The sequence below is a fragment of the Pseudopodoces humilis genome, chromosome 9 (genome assembly GCF_049639895.1).
Source record: "Pseudopodoces humilis isolate 2021_Gansu_Grassland_sample_001 chromosome 9, ASM4963989v1, whole genome shotgun sequence".
NCBI lineage: Eukaryota > Metazoa > Chordata > Aves > Passeriformes > Paridae > Pseudopodoces > Pseudopodoces humilis.
The window spans coordinates 7,257,901-7,282,695 of record NC_142208.1 but is presented as its reverse complement, the minus strand read 5'-3'; the positions used below and the strand labels follow the sequence as shown (position 1 = coordinate 7,282,695).

General features: G+C 39.7%; 1 protein-coding gene across 22 annotated transcripts in view; it reads right to left on the bottom strand.

The window, feature by feature from the left end:
• Positions 1-24,795, bottom strand: part of ANK3 (ankyrin 3) — a 354,155-nt gene that overhangs the window by 141,031 nt on the left and 188,329 nt on the right. Inside the window, exon 1 of one of the 22 annotated variants that reach the window (XM_088060037.1) lies at positions 12,071-12,229. The exons of the other annotated variants lie outside the window; for them this stretch is intronic. Coding sequence (XP_087916163.1) covers positions 12,071-12,106 — 36 coding nt within the window. The 5' untranslated portion in view covers positions 12,107-12,229. Of the gene's footprint in view, positions 1-12,070; positions 12,230-24,795 lie in introns of those variants that run through there. 22 annotated transcript variants of the gene reach the window in all.

Genomic DNA, 24,795 nt, shown 5'->3' with positions numbered 1-24,795 from the left:
GTATTAAAGATAACTATGTGAATTTACTTTATGGTGACTTCAGCTTGAACGTAAGGACAGTAGAAATGTTGGTTAAGTCATGATAGACTCACTGACAGTAAGTCCCATCCCCAGAGAGTTTTAACACGTTATGCAAATATCCATGGAGGACAGTTTAGATAAAGCTGATCCTGCCTTGGAGCAAATGTAACAAACTGGGTTAGCTTTCAAGAGGGAAAAATCACACAATCTTTCATTTTATCTATGCCACAGCTTTTCCTGGCACCTTGGGCAGTCAATGTATTTTTTTGTGCCATCTTCTAGACTGGTAAAGCAGGAATTGTCTGGGTTCTTTCTCCTCTCAGGATCATTTCTTCCCAGGCTTATATCATTGCAGCTACCAGTGCATTGAGATGTTTTAACATTTTGAAAGAGTGCAACAACTACCTTTAGACTAAACAATAAAGGCAGTTACTGCTAAGAGAAATACAAAACACCGAAGCTCAGTTACTTATCTGTTGCTCAAAAAATTATTATTTTTTTTAATCCCAAATTTCTGGATTTGCTATAGAGTTTTCTCCTCTCCTGTCAATACAGCCACTTCAAGCTGGATGTTGTGCTCAAGCATTGCTCCAAGCCCATCAGAAGCCACCTCAATGTGCAGGATGAAGCAATCTCGGGCATGATGATAGCAAAATGATAAGTGGGTAGTGCTTTTCTCCTTGTACTCATACAAGCTACAAGACCATTTTACCAGTACTTCCAATAAAACAAGTTCTCCCTTCTAAGGAGAAAACCATTACTTATAAACCCATTTTCTCCCAAGTTTTGCACACTTTACATTCCACTTTGCAGTGATAAGTCACCAGTTTACAGCCTTCACTGCTCTCCATCATTCTTCTTCAAGCATGCCACACTGATCATTACAAACCAGCTTCTGCAATGTCCTTCCAACAGAACAGCCCCCAAATACACCCCCCAAATACACCCCCCCAAATACTGGTGTTCAGCTAGGCTTTCTGAAAAACAGGGTGCTGCTGCAAAATACACAGTCATCAGCTGTAAAGACTATGGGGAAGGAAAGCTGCCTTGAGAACTGCTTTCATTTGGGAGATCATCTGAGTTGTGCAATGCAGATTATTACAGGAGACAGGTCATATTCTCAGTGCTTAGCAACAGCAGTCACTGGGGTAAAAAAACAGGTCAGCATTTTATCAGCATTACTAAAGGTATGAGGGAGGACTCAATACAGAGGGAGCTTTTTTGTCAGAGGGTAACGGCATCTCTGTTTGGCACAGTCAGCAGGGGGACCAGAATCAACATCAGCTGTTTACAGCTGCTCCCGGGTGGTGAAGGGCTGTGCCAGAGCTGCTCGCTCTGGAAAATCAGATTCTGCCATTATATGTCATGCATTAATACATGCCAGACAAGAAACGCTGCTCATCTGCAGACACATTCTAATCTATTTGCTCCAAAAAAATGGAGGGGGAGAGGCAGAAGGAGCAATAAATAATTGATAATCACATTAATTGCTAACTGCAGTTTCACTGTGGAGGGAGAGAAGTGCCTGTATCTTTTACAGACTTGGGCATGACTTTTGGACCTAAGGGCTCTGAAGACTTAACGACTCTTGGAAGAACTCACAAACCGAAGGAAGGATAAAGTTCAGGTCACAGTCCCAGCCTGAGGCCATATAAAAATGTCTCAAACCAAACGTGCCGCTAAGTGATACACAAATCCACTCCTGAAATCCCTGAAGTTAATAGCATGTCCTCCTTTGCTAGTCATCCCTCAAAATTCACTCCAAAACAGCTGAAAGCATCCAGACACACCACTGACACCAGCAGCCAGGCTGCCATCCAAACAGTGTGGCTGGTGAGGTGCAGGACATCCTGCTCACCTGTCAGCCTGGACTCTCAGTGCTCAGACAGGCTCCCAGCACAAGGGCACTGTGCAGGAAAAGCAGCACCAACATGTGCAGGCATGACACCAGCAACTGGGTCAGCACACCAGGATAACCCAAATCCTCCCTTGGTTCAGCTGGTCTGAGTTGGCACTTCCAGTTTCCACCTTACTGGTTTCCAGTTACCTAAATGTGATGTGAGCCAATATGTGAAAGTGCCTGAGTTGCCTTTAACACACAAGGTGCAACACATCCGTGTGTGAGAGGGGAAAACTTTTTTTTTCTGATCTTGCCTGATGCTTCCAAGCCCTCAGATGGGGTTAGCTCTCCCTTTCTGGGCCACCATGCCCAGGAGCTTTGAGATTTGCACAGAGGGATAACAGACTAAGGGTGTACAGTCCTGCAAGAAGTTCAATGGGGCTTCTGTGAGTCTCTCCATCCATTTCCACCTCTACCATAATCAGAAACAAGCAGTAACATTAGAGAGACAGCGACAACCTTGTTGGAAACCAAAAGCAGTTTCAGCCTCTCTAAAAGTAGCATTGCCAGCTTCCACTTCCCCTATAACTAAGGTATTACTTCAGACCTGCTCAGACAGAGGAGAGACTTTCAAGCTTTTTTCTACCTTGCAAAATGTCATGAGTACCCTTGTTAAGACATGTCACTTTCAAAAGCACAAGAACCAATAAACACTCTCCATCCTAAATGCAAGGAATTGACCAAAACCAGCAAGCCAAAACTTACGTTTCTGAACCCAAAATTTCTCAACTTTATATTTGTATTTTAAGCCTAAATTTAGTGAATTTTGTGTGCTTTTTCTTTTTTTAATACCTCAGTAGAGTAGAAAAATGTTACTTGCAATTGGCACTGTTTTGTTTAAAAAAGAGCCTCTTAGAGTCCCAAACTACAGGCTAGAGCCTGTAAATTACAGATAGAAACAGCACCAGACCCTCGGCTCAAATCAGTGGAAGATACTAAAGATCAAAGAACTGTAATAATAATTACTTATCTGGATTGCCATCATTCTTGGAAGCCCACGTCATAAACTGATACAGGACCTGCTAAACTAAATGCTTTAAAAACCACAGTAGGGGGAAAAGGAATTTGGGTTCCCAACCATTGCCCAGGAGACCCTTGTGCCCTGCTCTGTGGGCAATTCTTCTTCATATGCCCATTCCCACCTTCCACACTAGCTGGCATCTGAAAATAAGAGCCCCACACAGACAGAATAGACACAGACTCTCTCTATAGGATGTTCTCCCACCACACCTAATACATTTATTCTTCACTAATTACCCTCAGTATTCCCAAGAAGCACTTTGGATGCTTGCAGCCAGTTCAGACCCCTATTTTTTTAGTAATCAATCACAATACGAAATGAATATGAAAACTGGCTTATGATTCTCCGTGGTCTGGACAAATACCAAGAGAACAATAGGTATGGCACACACAGCAAAGCACTGAATCTCAGATGCTCTTGCAGTCAGCTACAAAGATTGCAGCCTTTCCCGTGCATTTGCACTGGATCCCTATTGTCAAGCTATATCCTCAAAGCCTTTCACCACTCCCTCTTGGGCTTCTGTGGCTGTTACCTTTTCAAACTCTATATGTAGATTAAAATTAAAAATCAAGATTTTTACAAGTGTTTTAATTCTTGGAGAGACAAACTTCAGATCCTGTGCACAGCATTTAGATCTGAAATGGCTATTCTGAGAATATTTAATAAACAGTGGATTTATGTGAGTACCAGTACTGGTGAATGCATAATGTTAAGCTTTTTCTTCACAGATGGTATGATTTCTCCCCTCTCTCCCCACACTTTCTTGAAAGAAAAAAGGACTGTTTCTAGTTTTAAGAAATGCGTAAATGTACTCAACTGGCTAATGAAGGCAGGTTTTATGCAATGTGTGTTTCTTTTAGATTCGTGTATTTCCCTTTAACATACAATGCTATAAAGAAATATCTAATGTACAGCAGGCTGATGAGCTTGCAGACTGCAGGCTGCCTGTAGCACACAACAGGTTTTCCAGCCTGGAGCTAATTTTCAACATTCATCCCAGGGACATCTCAGGAAAAGGCTGGGACTGTGCTGGCAGCAGCACTCCATTTGCCAACCCTTCTTTACTTTGTGGTCCCCAAGTCCTGCCACAAGATTCTGTGATACAAGAGTCTGTGGTACACAGGGACCTGAGAACTGTTTCCCCGTTTTGAGGAAAAGCTACATGAATTAAAATTATTTATATTACAGCAAAGACTAATTCCTAAATCACTTGGATATTATCTTAAGCCTCCAGAAAATGCTGATGCTGAGTCATGCTAGAAAATACATATTCACACTTTTTCCTTAAGTGCTTCCAGTGAAGTAAGAGATTATTTATCATAGCTAAAGATAAAAACTATTAGCAAATTTTCACTGACTGTCAGTCCAGGTTCTGGCCTGTTTTTTCCATGGCACTAGAGAGGGTCCCTTAAGAAAACAGAGAATCTGTATTATTGAGTGAACCCTTGAAAGTGCAAAGCCATTATTTTTAATATGCACAGGCCTCTTCCCATACTGGTGGTATTTTATTACGCTCATCTCTCTTTCCTTTGTGTTTTGCTTACAGTGGCCTGTTTTTCACATTAAAAATCCAGTCTTTTTTTCACATTGGGAGCAGGGTTTTGTTTTTCACTCCGTCTTTAACAGTAGCTGTTGTGAAGGGAAACCCCCAGCAGGTTCCCATTGTGCCAGAGCAGGATGCATTCTGGCTTGAGTCCCAACAAAAAGATGCTAACCATGCCTAACATTTGTTGTGGGAAGAGGCAATGACCTCATTTTAAGCAATGAACTTATGTTACTTCCATTTGGAAATGTGCTCAACAAAGAGAGTCTGCAGCAGCATGAGATGACCTGAGGAAATGGATGATAACATTTTTGATTATTTTGATAAGGGTGGGCTTACTGCAGCCACTGGCAATATTTTTGCAGGAAGGCTTAACTCTGATAGGCACTAAGCACAACACCAGAAATGGGAGGACCTTGGCATTTCTTAGGTTTTGCTCCTGTGCTAATTTAGAATTTTCTTCCATGCAAATGTGTTACCCTCACGTGGTAAGCAATTAAATTTCATTCCAAATAAACTACAGTGGCCAATTAACAGCAGTGTCTGAACCATGCGAAATAAACCAGTGACATCACTATCAAGGGGAGACTCTTCATTCATCCTCCAAGAGGCTCTAATCCCTTGTATTTCTCTGCTACCTTTAAACTATATCACTATTAAAAATTTTCAGTTGTATCTTCTTTATTAGAAAGGGGGCTGATTGCACCAGATGAATGATGTTCTCTGTGTAAACAAGTACTCACACTTTACATACCATACTACCATATGTGTTTTCTTCTGATAAGGATGTACCAGCCTGGGGCCAACTTCTATCTGCAGTTGTGCTGTTAATTACCCTTCAGAGACATGCTTTTGGGATCACAGCCCTAAACACAACCTCAGGGCAACAGGAAAAGCTCCATTCCTAGTGCTTGACAATTCAGAGGATACATCTTTTGGCTAGGGAAGGCCAGCTGTTTTGAATGCGATTGCAAAAAGAGAACAATCTTAATTACTAGTCAAAAACCAAACCCATCCCTCTGATTGTTTGGCCTATCACACAATTTAATCTTCAACTTTCATTGATCATATTATTGTATTGTGCATGATAAAGCAGCCAAAGATATGATGCTATTTGCAATGTCCCCATAAAAGGCTCTATTCCAACTAGGTAACTACAGTATGTTTTCCACACTGGTATTAGGCTCTGTGAAACCTTCTTCTTGGTTACACTCCTTGTGAAACTCCTTGTATTTCTGCAAAGTATGCACATGAATCTATAACCAACTGCGTTTTCAGCAACTGAGGTTCCATCACTATACAGTGGTCAATCTTATCATGTTTGTAGAAAAAAATGAAACATTTCCTGAAAAATCACACATTTAAGGAGTTCAAAACAAAAGCAGAAAATGCACTTTAGATGCAGGTCCTTCCTTCTAGAAATATTTGGCCAAACTAGGAAAACATTCATGCAAACAAGCCTCTTTCCTTACTAGACCACAAGACAAAGTGCAGACTTAGGATAAACCATTTTCAAGAACCCCTGCAGCCTTCTCGGAGTCTGTCTTGGCAAAATGCTGAATATGTGCCCTGTTCCCATGAAAAGTTAACCACATGGAGTGGAAGGTGGTTCAAAAGGACCCAGAGCCTGAGATGTCAAGGCTGGTACATCCAAGAACATTTTACAACTTCCAGTAAAAAAGGCATTTGTGGCTGCCCTTAACAGCACAGAGAGAGGTCTGGAGTGCATTGTTTGCTTGCAGTGACAAACACCTGCTGTGAAGCTGTGATGCAGCTTTCTCGCTGTGAAAGTTGCTTAGACTGTGTGTATGCAGCCTTCTTCACTCAATCCTGTGACTTGTGACACTACTAATCCCACCTGGGTGTCTTTAAACGCCTCAATGCTTCCTAAGAAAGCTCAAGCATGAGATAGAAAGGAAAACCAGTTGTTATTATTTTGATTTTCTATGAATAGCAAAGGGGGTTGTGATTTCCAGGGCACAGAAGATACAGGGTTATGGTAAATTTTTGCCTAACATCCACATATAATATCGATATTATGTTGAACATAACATTCAAGTTGAAAATGCCCCTAAATATGTAATTTCCACATTATTTACTTGCCAACACAGATACTCAACAAATACAAAATAACTTAACTGCAATTCTATGCTAAATCATGATCTGACAACCCAACCAAAACCATCTGAACTGAGATCACACCTGTCCCACAGGGACAAAGTTCAGACAGGAGGTGAGGGTCTACACTATTTCCATATGCTTTGCCAGTTTGCACAGATGAAGTTTTGAGATTTTAAAGCACAGATTTGATATGTCAGCTTCACCTGAAGAATTTATGAAAACAATTACTGGTATGAATGTATTAAATTAGTAATACCAAAAGCAAGATCAAGGACTACAAAAACCAATGTACACCAGGAAAACACACACAATTCTTCTAAATATGCAGGAACAACAAATTCAAAGAATTATTGTAATGGGAAAACAACAAAGAAGTGTATAAAAGGACTATAAAGGTCTTTAATAGGGTGACTTTTCAGCTATCGGACTGCACTGGATGAGAAGATGAATGACAAGGTAAATTGGGACACATTCTGTTCAAGACCCTAAAAATGGTATAATCCCTGGTTTCACCAGTGAATCACTCAGCTCTATTAGAAGTGACAACCAGGGTAAGAACCAAGCCCTTTGTGACCAACTCACATGTATAAGTAATAAAAAGGATATGATGCATTAAAAGGCAAAAGATTTGGGCATTTCAAATTCAAGATTCATTCTCCAGGCTGAAGGAGAAGTTTGTTCAGCTGCTAGAAGTTTATTTCAAACTCTGGGAAGAAACTCCTGAACTCACAATCTCATCTCTCCCTCTCTTAAGTTTTCCTATCATACATTTACAAGTGAAAAGTAAATCACTGGCTTTCATAACTGCTACCACAGTCACAAAGAGCCACAGAAGGGCTGGATGTGCTTCGAGGGTTTCTTCTCATGTTTATATTCACCTGAAAATAATAACTCTTATCTGTCAAGCTAGATGAGATGCCATTGATCTCCTGCCTGCTATTTTTCTCTCAGAAACTGACTATCCAATGAGCAAGGAGATAATTTCAGCACATCTCAGGCCCACGTTTAAAGCCACTTCCACGCTAACTAAAGTCACTTTCTTCAGAACACTGCATGAACATTAGCCAGTCCATCTTCCCTTCTCTTTGTGCATCTCACTTTATAGACAAATAAAAACACTTTACAAAATGTTTTGACAGGAGTTGCTGAATTCTTTTCCTCTCCCTTTTGGGTCCCAATTTTAATTTCAGGTGGGGGGGTTGGGGAGGAGTTATATAAACCTAAATGAGATAATACCATTGATTTTAGGGGGAGAGATTTTATTCATTATAGAAATATTATATAAATATGCTTCAATCAGATGTGGTGAAGTTAGTGGCAATAACATGGAGAAAAGCACGTCAGGGGAAGTGTAATGCAGTAAATTTTCCCTAAAAATACTGAGCAAATAAGCTATAGAAACAAGCTACATAATCTATTAAGAACTTCCAGTACCTTGAATTCAAAAGTTTCTACTCAATGCCTGGTTTTGAATTCAACTCTCATTTAAAACCAAATTGATTCTGCCTTGGAACTTTGAAATTATAACTATCATTAAACTGAAAGATAGTTTGATGATAACTGGTCAAGCCATTTTAGAGGTGGCAAAAATACATGCAGACACATGCCGATTTACACTGCAAGCTTTGCAAACCCCACATATAATTACAATTTATGCCCTTTTAGGTTTTAAAGGCATTTGAATAGATAGTTTTAAAGCTATCTCCTAGAGGTTTACTTTTTGGAGGAGGGAGAGGGGACATAGAGTTCAGGATTCTTACAAAAATTACAAACCTTTATCTGTTTATGAGTGCCAATGCAAAGGCTTCCATAGCACGGATTATGACCTCTATCAGGAGTAAAGAACCTTTTCCTCTGACACACCTGAACGCCTTGTTGAAGAGTTTCTGTCTGGAGAACTCCACATGGCTGATGTGACAGACAGAGAACCTGAAGAGCCAGTGGAAATTATCTAAAGAGCTTCTGAGTACTAAAAGGACTCATGAGGCAAGATTTGCAATGCACTCATAAACTTGCTAGTGATTTCTGCAAGGCCAGTTAGAGATATCACATAAGGTCTGTCATGGCAGTTCACCTCAGGAGAGAACTAGCTGTCCTGACACCTCTTTGTAGATCTGCTGTTGAACAGACAGACCCTGGTACAGTGGCAAAGAATCAATGGAACTAAGAAATCAAAGGATTCAAACAGCCTCCTAGAACCAAAGACTGACTGAGGTAATTTGGTGGTTCAGGAGGAAAAATACCTATCTAGCGCTTCCCAAACTCATGAGGGCAATTTCACACAGGAGAGTTAAAAATCCTCAAATGCAGGAGCTGAGCAACCTGCCAGGAAACGATTTTAATCTTGGCCGGGAGATGCATGAAACCTACTGGGGAATACCATCAGGGAATACTTAAGGCTGTGCTGGCTTAGCCACGTCCTTCAGCAGGGAATTGAAGCTCCTGTAGACCACAACCTGCTGTAGCTTGTTTTCCATTTGAGTCTGCTGTTATGGATCTGACCCAGTAACTCCAGACCCATTTTGTATCCCACCACACCTCTGTAAACCACAAAGGCAATGCAGAGCAAGCCAGAGCAGGTGTTGCACACGCTGCTGCCTGTTACTGCTGGAAACACTAATGAGAATGTGCCCCCTTTCTCTCAGGTGTGGTGCCGTGGCACATGGCCTGCACAGAGCTGTGGGACTGGGCACGGGAGAGCCACCAGCCTCCACATCTCCCTGCACTCCTTCTCCCCTCCTCTGCCCTGGTGAAACACTGGCATTCACCGCTGTGAATCTGTGCAATGGCACAGAAAGTTCTGTCATAGCATTTGTTGGGGTTGTCCAGATTAAATGTATTCAGTGGGGTGAAAAGCAAATACAAATTAGTTTACAAGTGTTTTGTTCCTCACTCCACGTGTTCTGGGTTTGAGGATGAGCTCAGATTCCAATAGGAAAAGTGCTTTTTCCAGCCCAAGCACCAAAATCTGTGAGCAAAAATCAGAGCCCTGCATCTGTTATCTAAATTTTACACAGGTTTAAAACTCTTAAGTCCTATCCAAACTTTAAATACAAAATTCTGCTCTAAAGCAGAAAGAGGAATCTAAATCACTGCTCGGGCAAGGTCAGGACCAGCATTTACAGATACAAACAGGATGAAAGCAGTGACAGTGAGAACAACCTTAGCTGTATGGGATCTTTGAGATCAACACAGGGAGAAAGAAAACACAGTTCAGTTTCACTCTGAGAAAATATTACCAAATATACAGATACATCACTGTAGATCAGGTGATACCATTTTCATACAGTGACTTTTCAGTTACAGAACTGAACTAGTATTTTTGTGGTTTTCAAAGCCATTGGGCATTGAAGAGCCAGGATTTGGCAGAACCGCCACAAGGAATTGAATACCTCAGGAGAGACTTGAATTTTTTGAACAAAAATACAAACAGCAGAACTATTTTAATATTTTACCTCACCTTAACCAGATTTGTTAATTAATTTTAATCCAAAAATTATCATTTCCTCTTAGCATCAGAATGAAATATATTTGAAAAACACGTAACAGTTTAATCAAATATAATGACATAATACCAATGAATTAAAACTTTCCAAACTGTCTGAAAAGACTTTACTCCTACTATATTTAACAGACACAGAACTTGTTATTAGTGCTACCATTAAAGTGAAGATCAGTTTATTACAGAAATAAGTTACAACCAACCATACCAGCCCTATACAGTGAATCTCCCCTAGCATTTGATGACAGAATGTGCCATTACTGTACAATGTTCAAGTATCACTTCTGAACAGCAAACCTACAGTATAAAGATGCAGTGAAGTAAAGCTTGTTTCTCTCTTGTGTCTCAGATACACAGGGCAGCATATGTAAGATTTATGTAAGGAATGAAAATAAAACTTATAAAAATCAGCAAGGAAAAACTTACTGAACACATACATACTCTGCCCCATCTCCACTGCTAAACTCCATTTTGCATGCTGCTATACCCTCCCCCATCTATAAATGAACAGAAATAGCAGTTTCTATACAGCTTGTAACAAACCCCTGTAAAGCAAGAGTAAATACCATTCTGGTGCAACACAGAGGGGCAGAGCATCCTGCAGACCAGCACATTGCCAACACCACGGCTGAGGGCAGCGCAACTTGCAGCCCGCTCCACTCTCCCAACTGCTGCACACAGAAACTGGAGGGACTGTGTCTGTCAGGTTGTGTGCTGCTGAGGCTCATATAAAGCATCAGCAAAGATGTTTATCACCATGAAAATTGTGCTAAAAAATACATGAGAGAGTAAATAAAATTCTCGGGACTGAACAATACAGAGTTTCATCAAGTATCATAAAACATCTGAATAACAAGAGCTTGTCTTACAAAAAATCACTTCACAGAAAAAAATATCCCCAGTAAATGTTTCCAGTTTTGAAACTATTGGTGGAAATAAGTTTATGAAAAGAACATCTTCACTAGAAAACAACCAAAGTTTTTAAAGATGCTTTTTAGGAGAGAACAACATCCAGTCCTGTGCTGACAATGAGTAAACAAAAACATACACATTTAAGAGAAGTCACTGCAGTATTTTTTTCAGAGCACAAAGCTATTGCTGACATGGAAATTAGGTAGTAAACAGCTGTATTCTGGCATCAGTAGTATCTATAACTAAAAAAACACTGCCGCTAATTGCCTTCTCACAAAGCTTGGCACTTATCAGTACTAAAAACACAAATCCACTTTACTGGGAACCTGTTTTTTTAATTCTGCGGTAGAGTAGTCTAGATAACTGTTTTGGCTTTGTGGTTTTTAACTGATGTTAATAATCCAAGCTGTTAAGGACTCTCTGAACCTGGTTCATGGTGAATAGGCATGTCCTTTCACAGCAGCTTCCTCACTTGTGGAATTTTTAAATCCCACAGGGAGCACCTTGAAGGTCACAGGGACTCTCTCTCAGAATAAGAGTGATATGGGTGCCTCCTCACAGGTCACTACAAGCACACTACTAGTACTACAGCTGGCTTCTCTGGAAGTTTAACTGACCTGTGGATTGTCAGTAGCAGAGGTGTGTTATTTGAAAAATGCACCTTAAAAGCACAGATTTTAAACTTTTTCTCTAAATATACAAGATTGGCTAAGTGCCTTCAATTGTTACAAATATCAGTGTTACTTAAGGCCCTCATCACAGAACACCATGTTAGAATGTTTGTGCAATTTTAATCAGAGTCTTCTATGGAGTGTTCTGAACACAATGTAGCCACTGGCAAGACAGAGAGAAAAAACATCGCAATATTCTATTTGACTGCCACCTCAGCCTATACGGTAACCCAGCCATCAGAAAACAAAACACACCAAACTATCTGAAACGTACCTCTTCCTACATCCAGCTTTGCCTCAAACAATCAAAGACTTAAAACACTAATACAAGAAACTTGATATGCAGATTTCACTCATTTCAGAATCCACAAATGCTTACTTGTTCTGGAAAGCATTCTCCCTCTTCCACTGCCATTTTCTGTGGCCAGATATGAAACCTGATGACTCAATTAGTTAACACTTTGGACACTGCACCATTGCTAAAAATAGCGGCCTCAAGAAGTGCTTTTCTTTTTTTCTTTTTTTTTTTTTCAAGGAACTAAGCACGGTCACTTATTGCACTTCCCTTGGCGATTTAAATGGCAAAGGACAAGTGATTAGAAGACTATTAAGTTAGTAACAGAGCGTGTCCCAGGATTCCTGGCTCACTTACCATATTTGCTGCCTCCAATCATTCCCCGTGTATGTAATCATGATCTGTGGAATACCCAAAATAGCTGCAGCATCAGCTGATCAGAAAACCACTGCTGCTTGGAATCACTCATGAAACAAGCTTTTGTCATTCTGCTTATCAGCTCTTTCCAATGCAGACTACTTTGAACTATTTCTAAAGGCAACAATAACATCATTTTACACTCCGTGTGTTTTGAATACCACATATGCCTGCCTCCCACTCCATGGTAATTTTATATTTATTCCAATTTTCTGATGACTAATTATGATAGGTTTGTGTTGCTAGTTCTAGAGGCTATTTCCCTGAACTAAACGGCTGTTCTCTATGTACTTCAGCTTCCTAAACTAGAGAGATTAAAAGCAATATCAGGACAAAATAATTTTACTTCAGAGGGAAGCCCAGAGAGAGGTTCCTGATTTTAGCAAAGCAGACTTCTTCCTTTTCAAAGGAAGCTATCATCAGCAACAGGAATTTTCAGTTACTTACATTAGGAGTGGCTTTAAAGAATGTCCACTTTCTGAGAAAGGGAATATTGAAATCTCTTCACCACAAGTTCCTGCACAGCATGCACTGCACTTGCCTGTTACACATCTCACCTCATGCCTGGGAGCTGGAAACAGATATTCACTGGCACAGAAGAACAGCGAAAAGGAGGAAAATAATCATGGCCTAATATTTTCATCAGACAAAATGTCTCATTTGAGACATGTTGATGAAAGGAAATTAGCTGTATGTGAAATACTATTGGGATAATTTAAATTTTCCAGAAATATATTTCCATGTTTGCATCAACTGGAGCACAGCTGCCAGGTAGGAGCTCTGCACTCCTGAGTTTAAACACTGAACTTGTTGCCAATTTGTGTAGACATCTTTGTCTTCAGAAGGTGTCTAATTTGAGGCCCTGGTGCACCAGCCATGCACTCAGGTGGATCTGGCTTGAAAATACTTCATTAATGTCACTTATGATGCATGCTATTAACAACTACCCTGTGTTCCTGCACATTTTTGCTGATGGCATTTTAAGATTTGTAAGACCCACTTCTGCCACTGACTAAATACAGAGAAGCCAACAGCTGTGTGCAGGGTGGAGGAGCCTCCTACCTCGATTTAAGTACAAAAGGATGACCAAGCCAGTTTAAATGAATTTACCTCACTGACATATCTGCACAGAGCTCCCTATGTCAGAGATTTCAATCACTGTCCCACAATTACCTCAGCAATGCTATTACTGAAATCTACCACAAAAAGTATCCTGAATATTCAATTTCTAAAACTGAATTTTGATTTAGCATTACTATTAGTTTTGAGTGCTGAGAACAGGAATTTCAAAACAATAAATGCAAGCATCCCAGTTCTAGAAAGACAAGATCACAGGGTTACTATCCAGTATCTGAATTGCTGTTTCTTACTGAAGAGAAGTTGGCTCTGAATAAAGCCTAGGCACATAAATACCTTTCTTCTGCCTTTGAAAAGGTGCTTGAGAACAAGGAGAAAGGAAATATGATAATTTCTGTAATAGGAATCAAGGGATTCCCATGAAATTTAAAACTTGCCAAATAGGTCTCTTTTGTAGGTGAAAGGATTAAATTGGGCAGTTTTACAGAAAGTCACAAGTTTCTGCAGAAGACCAAGCCCACTGTGAGGTGGTGCCCCACATCCCTGGACTGCAGCCTCCTGGCACAGGGCCAATGACACAGAACTGGCAATCCCAAAGCCAAGTTGGCAGTGGAGAAACAACATTTTTAGGGACAAAGATTCCACACAGTCTCTGCTGTTTTGCTGGTAGGCCGTGCACCCTGTTCCTCAGGCAGCCTAGAGCTGTGGCCAGTGCCAGTAAGGTCTGGGTGCCAGCCTGCTCCCGCCAGGAGCTCCCCTGACACCGCTGTCCCCACACACTGCCTGCTCATTTATTCTGCTACAGCTACTTTGCTTTCCCAGTTCCTGGTTCTTGGCTTTTCGAGTTCACATCGGTGTGAAGGCAACAGTGGATGATTGACCCAGGCAACTGCCTATTAACCTCCACAAAACCATCCTGGTTTAGGCTGTGATATTCCCACAAGAGCAGTTGTCCAATTCTCTCTCCATTAATTTTAAAAAGCAACGATCAGAATTACAAAAGAAAAGCACAAAGAAAAATTAAAATCTGCCAGCACCAAAAAATCATCTCAGCACATTCACATCCATCAATTCAGCTCTGATTACTGACTGCCATAAATCATAGTGACACTGTATTTTCTTTTTAACCTTGTGAATCCGTTTTAGAGCATTCAGTATGATTTCTCACATGCATGCTATTAAGAAAGGGTAATAACAGAAAGGCTCTAATACTAATGGAAAAATCAGTTTCTAATAGATTTTGGGTAAAATTTCCAGGATCCTTTTGTTACTTTGCATCCTGAATTACATGATCTGCACATTTCTATGGTAATTCTTAGTTTAGGAAAAAGAAAAGGCCTGGGATACAATCATGTAATTAATAGATACACAAGGAAAAAAATATCTCAACAATCAATCTCCTCCCCTATTTGAAAAAAAAAAAAAAGCAACAAAACCCTTTTACAATCTCATTAAAACGGCAGATTTGGTACAGATGGAGAATTCTTTTAAACAGAATAGTGGAAATGTCCTTTTACATTATCACTACGCTGCTCCCCAACCAGATGGAGTGCTTATGATTACTGGCTTGGAAGTGACTTGCAAACAAAGCAACACATGGCAGAATTCAGTAGAAAGAAAAACATGGTTTGACATGAGGTGCAAAGCAATATAAATATCTCTCCAAGAAAGAGAAAGGCAAGCTGAAATAGTTTAAACCATAATCTGGAGTTACTGGTCCAGATTTTGCAAGGAGAATTTTTATTTTTTTTCCCTGAAACTTTATTGGATGACATTTCAGACAGTTCAAAAAGATGAAGAGCCAGCTGAAGCCCACCAGTGCACAGGATTTATATCCCTGTGGTATTTCACCCTTTTCAGAGAGTAAATGATTGACAGAGTATCAGTACAGATGTGTGTTTATGCAACTTACACCTACAAAGGGCCATTAGTTTTAAAAACTTCTTGTATCAGAGAAACCAATGGTAGTATCTGAGATACTTATTTATATAAAAATTCTTTTCTAGTCATTAAAATAATGGCTAATGTGTGCCCCAGATGACTTTTAAACAGGAGTTCAAGTGCACATCTCTGTGCATAGCTAAGAGGCTGTTACAAAGCTACTATCAAGACAAAATTTGCTTACATTTATATTACATTTATTTATTTATACTTCATCTGTTGAAATTGTGGGCATACAGAATGTGCAGCCACAGGAACAAAATTCAGAGTTATAAAATGCCAAAAGGATCTGTGTGAATTGTGTATGACTTCTTTATGTCTGTTCAACCACCATCCATCACGTAAATATTATGTTTGCTATACTGCCACTTAAATGATGCCAGATCAGATAATCTCCTAAAACATCCACAGAAACAGAATTCTACAGCCAGAAGCATACATTCTCTTTCAATAATGTAAAAAAAATTAGACATAAAATGAGGATAGGAAAACAATACTCCAAATATTAAATAAGTTGAAGTCACCAAGTCTAATATTTTTTCCCAGAAAAATCTGCCATATGTTCCTGTGTAATATATTGATCTTGAATAGAAAGTATCTACCAAATCCGTAAATTCCTTAATTAATTTTTTTCCTTTACTTTGACAAGGTTATCAGCTATCATACAAAATTAAAAGCAGCAAATTCCGTAACTTCTTCTAGCAGATAGTTAAAATTTCTCTTTAAAGGCTTCCCAAATGAATGAACAGGAAGCCTGTGGTCTCATCCTATTCTTCTTCAGCAGCACATAAGCTCAAACCTCAAAGACTGAAATGCAATCACTTTTAAAGGATAGCCTGCAGGAATTTTTCAGAAGTCTCCAAACCCTTCCAAACACCACCTGGAAGCCAGCCCTGCTGTGACCTGTCGAACTCAGCCCTTCACAGATATTCAAAAAGCCCGTGGAAGACACACTGACGTAATGCAGTGCTTACTCTGCCAGGATCCGTAGCAGCTCCTGTTACCTCTCTCTCAGCAGTCCCCAGAGTATGCCTGTATTTTCAATAGCAAGGCAAAGGGCTCTTGGGATGAGGGACTAAAATAAACTGTACATGCAAGGTATGAGTGGTATGCCCACAGCATCCGATCCACAAATCTGCTCCAAGTTCTCTTTTTTTAATCCTATATTGTTCCCTTAAGATATCAGAGTAGATTATATGTTTCCAGTCTGCCCTCATCAACTCCAGCTTTCTGAAAGAGCACTTTTTGTTTCATTTTCAAATATTAGCTGCAGTTTTCATGCCCAAGTTCTAAAGCTCTTTTAACTTCCAGTGATCCTGGGACTAAAACATAACCCTGTCCCTTGGGAATAAGAAAAACTGTGACCAACTGGAATATAAACTGTTAGGTAAACCCATAAAAAGGGACCGTAAGTCAATCATGGTTTCTGCCACTAACACTTCAGCAATTTCTCTTCCCCCATCAATACATTGACTCAACATGGAAAAGCATCTTCCACCTGTATTGTAGAGAAGTGTGATTTTGCAAAACCATTGCCATGGTATCACAGAAATCCCACAGTTGTCTTGAGAGGTATTATTTTAACCTCTATGTTCACAAATGTGTGAAAATAGAGGTTAAGATAACTCTTACTGAGACTTCTTGCTGTCAAGACCACTCTACACTCTTCAGTTCATAAACAACTAAAGAGAACAGCAGCACTTCATTATATCATCCTGTAAGTACCAAGAGAAGCAGCTTCAGTGAAGCCAACTAAAAGCCCTTGGCTTTATTAAGATTTCTTTCCCTCCCACTGATCACCCTAGAGGACATCTGTATCATTGATTAGCTCTGGACAGCACCTTTGGAAAATACTGAGGTAATAAAGCTGCAAACTGGAAGAAGTGTTTACATAAGCATCATGATGTCACATGATTGACTGCTGAGCAAATTGACTTGACATTATCATGCTTCAAAAATAACCAGTAAAAGCCAATTAGGAAGGCAAAAAACAAAAGGCAGACTCCAGGCAGCCCTGTGTTTAGTCAAACTACAAACCTCACATGAACTCTCATGGAGATGAGGGGAAGAGCAAGGGCAAAGATCTATATATGGAAAGCACAAGGAGACACGGTATCCAATCTTCCTATATCATCTTGAAACATTGCTGATGTTTGCAATTTCTCTGCTGATTAATCCAATGGTTTGTCGCATGCCATGCATCTTGTTCCAAGGCATACTGAAAACTGGGATTTTGTATGAATTGAGAACAGCAGCTGCCTTGCTCCTTTCTCTGACATACCTCACTGATGCACAGGATCCCAGAAAGTAGAGATTCCTTGGATATGAACAGGAGACCTCAGCATTTTCACTAAATATAGAACTTCTATTTGTTAACAGAATATAATACTGGTGCACTTGTGAAATTAATGGCTGTTGATTGGTCTCCATAGGCATGTGAACACATAGATAGGCACAAAAAAATCACATGCAAATATTATTTCACCAAAGCACAGGAAAACAATGAACAGTTCAGATATAACTTTTTCATTTTTTAAAGAATATTGAAAAAAAAAAAGTTTTATATTTATATAAAATATACCATCCATTTGTATATGGCATTCATGTGACAAGAAGTTGGCTCAGGTTCACTCTTAGTCTGGATCATATTTCTAGCAACTTTCAATATTCCATGACTGCCAGAAGCAAAGAATTAATCATTAAGATTCATGATGACAACAGTGAAGTATTTAATTGTGAAGTTGAATTAAGCACCAGAAATGTGACTGCTGGCAAATTAGCCCTTCCAAACACTCCCTCTCTTGTTGTCTATCTTTTAGGCTTATTCAGAACACAACCACGATATGAAGCCACCAAGCTGCCAGATGGCTTCAAAATGTTCTGACATGACTTCTGCTCAGAAAAATAAATTTCTATCATGTAATATATTCCAAAAGCAGCAGCTTTTGGCACAATGACAATTGACTGTCTGCAAGACCTTAGCCAAAAAAACCACCAACACACAATTAAGATATTTGACTATCCACCTTGATTCTGTTTGTTCCTCAAGGACCTTTTAAAGGAACAATTCAAATGAAAACAGAAGGACCCTTTGTTAAAAGAGAAATACAGTAACAATAGACAAGTGTATCCACTCAGCACAGGCACATGAAGGTGTCCAATACCCTGGGAAATGAGCACAACTGAGCACAGCTCTCATTTAGTGGCTAAGTTTCATTCCTAGACAGAGTAGGGAAGTATTCAATTAAAAAAAAAAAAAAGGAAGCATTAAACTAAGTATAAGTAATCCCACGAGTCCATTCCCAAATGGACTGGAGATGCAATGCAATGGAGACAATTCAGTGAAGCAATGTTATGACCAAGGCTTTTGAACTTAGAAGTTTTGAATTTAGGCTGTAACTCCAATGAACAGACTATGGACAAATTATTTCACTGTAAGAATGTGTGCAAACACAAGGTAAAACTTTCACAAGAGAATAGCTTGCCCAGGATTTCTAATGTGCAGAGTTAGATTAAAAAATAGAATAAAAATAAGAAATTGGTGGGAAAAGAACAAAGACAACTATAGATGAAGGTAGAAAAAGGGAGTTCTTGAAATCACACCTACCCCTATTTCCAATGATTCTGAGACTTATTAGGACATATGGATGCTAACTCTGAAACAGAGTGACTGTAGAAATTGCAAGCCACACAGCTTTCTCAGTCTTGCCTGAGAAAGCAGCCTGAGAATTCATGGGGAGGATTTAAAACAATCCTCAGAGACAGAAAACAGCCTTGCAGGTGCTGTTTGTCTGTTCCTTGTTTTCTTTGCAGGAGAAGGTTGGGGGGTGGTGTGCCCCACTGACCAATGATAGTGATGTAGTAGTTTACTAACCAGTAAGAGTTTCTTTTCTGTACTTTCCACGTATCGGTCTATGAAAAAGAGCTGAAGTAATAAACTACGAGAAAATTCACCTGATTGACTCCTAGAGAGTCTGTGTCGTTCATCTCGCCGTTCCTAATAGAGCGACAAGGACACCAGAGTCCCTCTGCAGGCAAGCCACACTCAGGGTCAGTCACAGTGGGAGATGCCACTGAACACAAGTCCCTGGGCAGGTAAAATCTACCTCAGCCCTGCCCACAGACACTGCACTGGAGAACCTGCTGTTCTCACAGGGCCTCTGCTGTTTTCCAGGATTCTGTCAGGACTGAAGAACCTCTCAACCCTTTAACAGTCAGCATTTCAAAGTGCTCTAAAATTTCTTCAAATTACAGTTTGGAAGGACTTTCCAGGAAAACTGCAAGTTGAAAATTTCTCATAATCATTACAAACATGCAAACCCAAGATGTTACAATGCAAGGAACCCAAAGAAAAATAAGTGATTGCAACTGTGGTTGATTTCAGCATCGCTCAAAAGTTATCCTCAAATCTCAATATTAACACAGCCCAGTTGCTAGGACACAAACTAGTCACCAATAGCCAAAATATTGCTGTAAAGTAGCCATTCACAGTTATATTGTGCTGCACCCAGTTAAAAAATTAACCTGTATTTCTTGTGCAGAATGACTAAAATCTAGTTTTATCCTCCAGTTAGGGTCTCTGGTCAGTAGGTTCCTCCCTATCAACTTCCTTTCCTAAAGCACTCTTATTTGCAAATGAAGTGTGAATCAAGGGGAAAGCACCAGGAGTTACACATTCTGAAGTGAACTGTTGCCTTAAATACAGTCACAGCAAAATCTCAAATTTTTTCCTCTTGCTGAGCCTTCACTCCAAGCTCTCCAATGGTGCAGAATTGAGGCATGGACAATTTATAAAGCAATCCATATAAACTCACTGGATTTTCAGCTGCTTACAGGTTCAGTGTTCTGATCTGGTACAAAACTCTCAGAAATTCCACACTGAAATGTCTGTGGAGCAAACACAAGCAACTTCCATAACCTTTTCCTCCCAAATATTAATTGGGCAGTAACACTGGACTCATACTGCCTCAACTTCATTATTGCAACAGGGCTAACACTGTGAACAGAGCTTTCCAAGAACACTCGGTGCATTCAGATGTAATAACATCAAGATGTCTTAGACCAGGAAGGAGTAAACACTCTTCTGCATTGGGGTTATATAGGAATTTCCCTAAAAGAAAGGAAAATTAGTAAAATTAATAAAAAAAGATCTCATCAAGACAATTTCTGACATGCTGCTGAGGAATGAGGACAGCTTTGCAAACTGCCTTCCAAACAGGACTTCTATGTGTCAGCACAGATGTATAAAAACATCTCTCAGTTCCCACTGGAGTGCTGGCAGCTTGGCTAAATATTAATGCTGTCCCTGGAGCACTGCTACTGATTCTGTGTGTCTCACACACATGAGAGGCTGGCCACAGCTAAGACAGATGTTTTCTGAAGTTGCATTAGAACTACAAAGGAAGAGAAAATGGCAGCTTCAGAGGCTGCATCAATCCTCATATGGCTCCCCAGGAATAAGGAGGGGAGGGTAAGAGGAAACTGCAGAATGTGTAACTCCTGAAGTTAGGCTGAGCTTTCCAGATGCACAGGAATTTGACACTGGCTTATACTGGGGTGTAGTACAATACTTTACAGCTATACAACAGGGATTTCAAGTCACAAAACAAACCCTTTAGTTTACAGTAAAGCAGTTCTAGTTCAGAAATGTAGGGTTCCTTTTCCTATCTGCATAGAGAAGTACAAGAGCCACAGCTATTAAAGACCTTTAGAGGAGCTCTGTAGCTCTCTGCACTACTCAATCTCCTATGCATCACACTCCATCATATCTGGCAGTCTCACTGTACTTATCCAAATGCATTTCAAACTACATGAAGTTAGAATAATACTGGGTTTTTCTCAGTGCTACATCAGTGAAATAGGTTCATGAAGCTTCTGTCGCCTGATTTCACATCAAACACTTTGAGCAGATTCAGAAATACACCTTGGAATGACTGCATGAATAATGCAGTCAATTACAACAGTACACGTGGCCATAATCTCTTTCTTCCTAACCTGCTTAGTTAGCAGTGCATTTCTTTTCCTTGGGAGAACCTTTAAGCCTGTAGTTATTATTGTAGCGAGCGCTCACGTTTCCTTTCTGTGAACTTTTTTTTCTTTTAATCTGATGTTAAATAGCTTTCACAGGCTTTCTAAAATTACTGTATAGCAGTAGTATTTCTTATATCTGTATTACTTGCCTGATGCTTCATGAAAAAGCAGTCCTTTGGCAGGACAAACTAGCTAGTGTTCACACTGCATAATGGAGGAGGCAGCTGCTGCTATTTTTAGAGTGCTGAATGCTATCCTCCATTGTAAATCTATTAAATTTACAGATATTTTACCATTACAGCTATGCCTTTTTTGATTGATGACAATCCTATTTAACTTCAATTAACAACCCAATAAATTGGCATTTTCCATTAGTTACCTATTAGCCTTAGTAAAATAAAAACTCTATAGAGAAGCAGTCAAAGGAGCTGGTGCCTCACTGAACAGCATCCCTGGCTTGCTGTGCTGCAGATTCAAGAGAAGCCATCAGAGAGAGGAGGGCATCTTGCACCCTGCACAAAAAAGAGCTTTCTCCTTTTCCATAAAACCCTTTCATTTCTGAACAAAATATGAACAATTAGAACTTCGCAAATAACATAGAGAAGGCACTTACTAGTTCTCGCACTCCCCCCCAGCAGGCACTGGTATTTAACATAAATGTACTATTCAGTATTTCATGTTGCAGCCCAGAGGTTTCTTCAAAGTTATTAATGCATCCAAATAGCATGTTGGACTTGCTAACTGAAAATGCAATAATCTCTCATGAACTGCCAGGACAAGCCATCAATTCTGTATCTACTTCCTCTGTGAAATAATCCCAGACTCCGTAAGTTTTTTGACTTTTCCCAAGTTTTCTCCCCGGGCCAATGGCTAATGAGCTCTACTCTGAGGCCAAGTCAGATGAGCCAAGACATTAGTGTGCTTTTTAGAAGACATCTAAAGCACATTATAAATGTATCACTAACCCACTTTGGCTAAAGAAATCTCTCCAATAACTCACCTATGTTTTTGGAATGGTAGGAAATGTGACAGATCTTTTCAAAGATTCATTTCCACATTTAAATAAGCAATACTCTGCATACACAAACACAGAATTTTTGTTTTTTAAATAGTCATGAAAACATTCCCCAGTCCAACACATTTGAGCATGCAGATGGCTGCTGAAAACCACAGAGAATGGTGTGATCCTGAATGTAAAACAAAAGGAAGACATGGACCTCATCAAGTGGTTTTACTGGCTTTAGCAAAGAGGAAAATGTAAGTAACATGCTCCCAAGACTCCAAGCAGTATAACCACTAAGTAAAACACATATTTTTTCCCCATTAATAATGAAGGACAGCTTAGATCTGCACATGTATCACTCCTGCTCAAAGTTAGGACAAGGCACTTTTGAATCTGAATACAAAATTTGACACAGCTCCCACATTTTTAATTACCAGACATCACAAATTATTTGAATGTCAAAGTGACAAACACCAGGAAAAGGGTAAATTAAAGCATCAGAAATGGTACTTTACTAATGTTCTTTAGTACCTGTGCTTCAAATCCAATTTGATTTTTTTCATACTGTCTAACAAATATGCCATTTGGAGCATGCCTCATATCTCTACAGAAACAATGGATCTCATTTCATATTTAACAGCAGAGAAGAGGAAGAGAAATACTTCCATTTTGATTTGGATTGTAAGCACCATCTTGTGGAATAACAAAGCCTACAGATTAGTAAAAATATCAGTTTATAAATTTTCTCATGAATTGACTGGGAATGCCACCTGGACATGACACAAAGAGCAAACAAGAATAAAACTATTTCTCTCACCTCTCCCAGACCCACAACAAAAACGAAAAGAAGCTCCTCTCCAATCCAAAGCATCACGGAAATCTTGTCCCCACCTTCATACAAAGCCCTGTGGGCAGCAGAGCTGACATTCATTGGCAAACAATTGTAGATCAGGATTCCTGGGGCTGTAATGAGAAACTACAGTCCCTCCATAATGTTGAGTTTAGCTCCATTTCCTTCCCTCCCCTTCCTTATCTCACAGCACTGTTTTAAACTGTGATTTACAGAGCAAATATCTTTCTCCTTAGAAGAGGGTGCTCATCACAAAAGCTCAGATCCAGCACTTTGTTAAATATTACTCTGGTAAAATGAACGTGCACTGTGGATGCATAATGCTGACCTTCATCTGGGAATAACTGGTGTTTGGGCTATGGAGGATGCCGATGCACAGACTGGATGAGAGAGCTTTCTCCATTCAGAATAAACAGCAAAAAACATCTCATAAATTAAGGAAAAATATACAGCTACAGGACTTAATAGAATAAGGCACATGTAAATTTCTGTGATTTTCCTATTTCTTTACCACTTCTAATGATATTATTACTATTAATATTACTGCATCCATCAGCATTCAGCAGACAATTCTCTCGCTCCCATACAATTCCATGGAATTATTTCAAATGTGAATAGAAAAAAAAGCAGAAAAGCTCTTCTATAAGGGCTAGTTCATCTGTGAATATTAAACTAAAATGAACCCTCCTGAGAGCCCTGACAGACTGCTAGGATGGAAAACCATGTCATTACAGACATGAATCACATTTCCTAAAAAAATTAGTGGCTAAAGAGTACTCTTTTAAATAAGCACCATCCGTGCATCTAATATCCCATCAGTATGTATGACCCAAATAAAAATTAATTATTCTAGTACTTATTTTTAAGATTGATAGTAGAGATACATGTGGAACATAAATAAGAAGTCTCCTACACTTTTGTTATTGACTATTTTAGCGCTTTGATCTAATCTTACCATATGCATATAAAATGGAAAGTTTCCTTTTAAAAGCTTACAAAAGAAACACAAGAGGCAGGCAGCAGCCTTGCCTCTTGTGGCAGTAGTGATGGTGAATCTGATGCTCCTGGTGGTGTCCTCCTGCTTAATTCAGCCCGTCATGTAAATCTGTACTATGTGAGAGCACAGTGATATCTGGAAAATATCACTGGACTGTGATAAAAATACAAAAACACAAAGAGGGGGCAGTGCTAGGATGAAACCAGCAAGATTTGGGAGTTAAGCGTGTATTTATTTGGAAAAAACCCACTGGACATGGATACACAGACCACATGGCTCTCCCTCTATCATAGAATCGTTTGAGTTGGAAAGATCATCAAGCCCAGCCATTAACTCAGCATTGGCAAAACCTCCACTAAACCATGCCCCTAGGTGCTACATCTGCCCATCTTTAAACCCCTCCAAGGATGGTGACTCTGCCACTTCCCTGGGCAGCTTGTTCCAATGCTCACACACCTGTACAACTGTGTCAATTTATATCAAAAAGCTTCCCC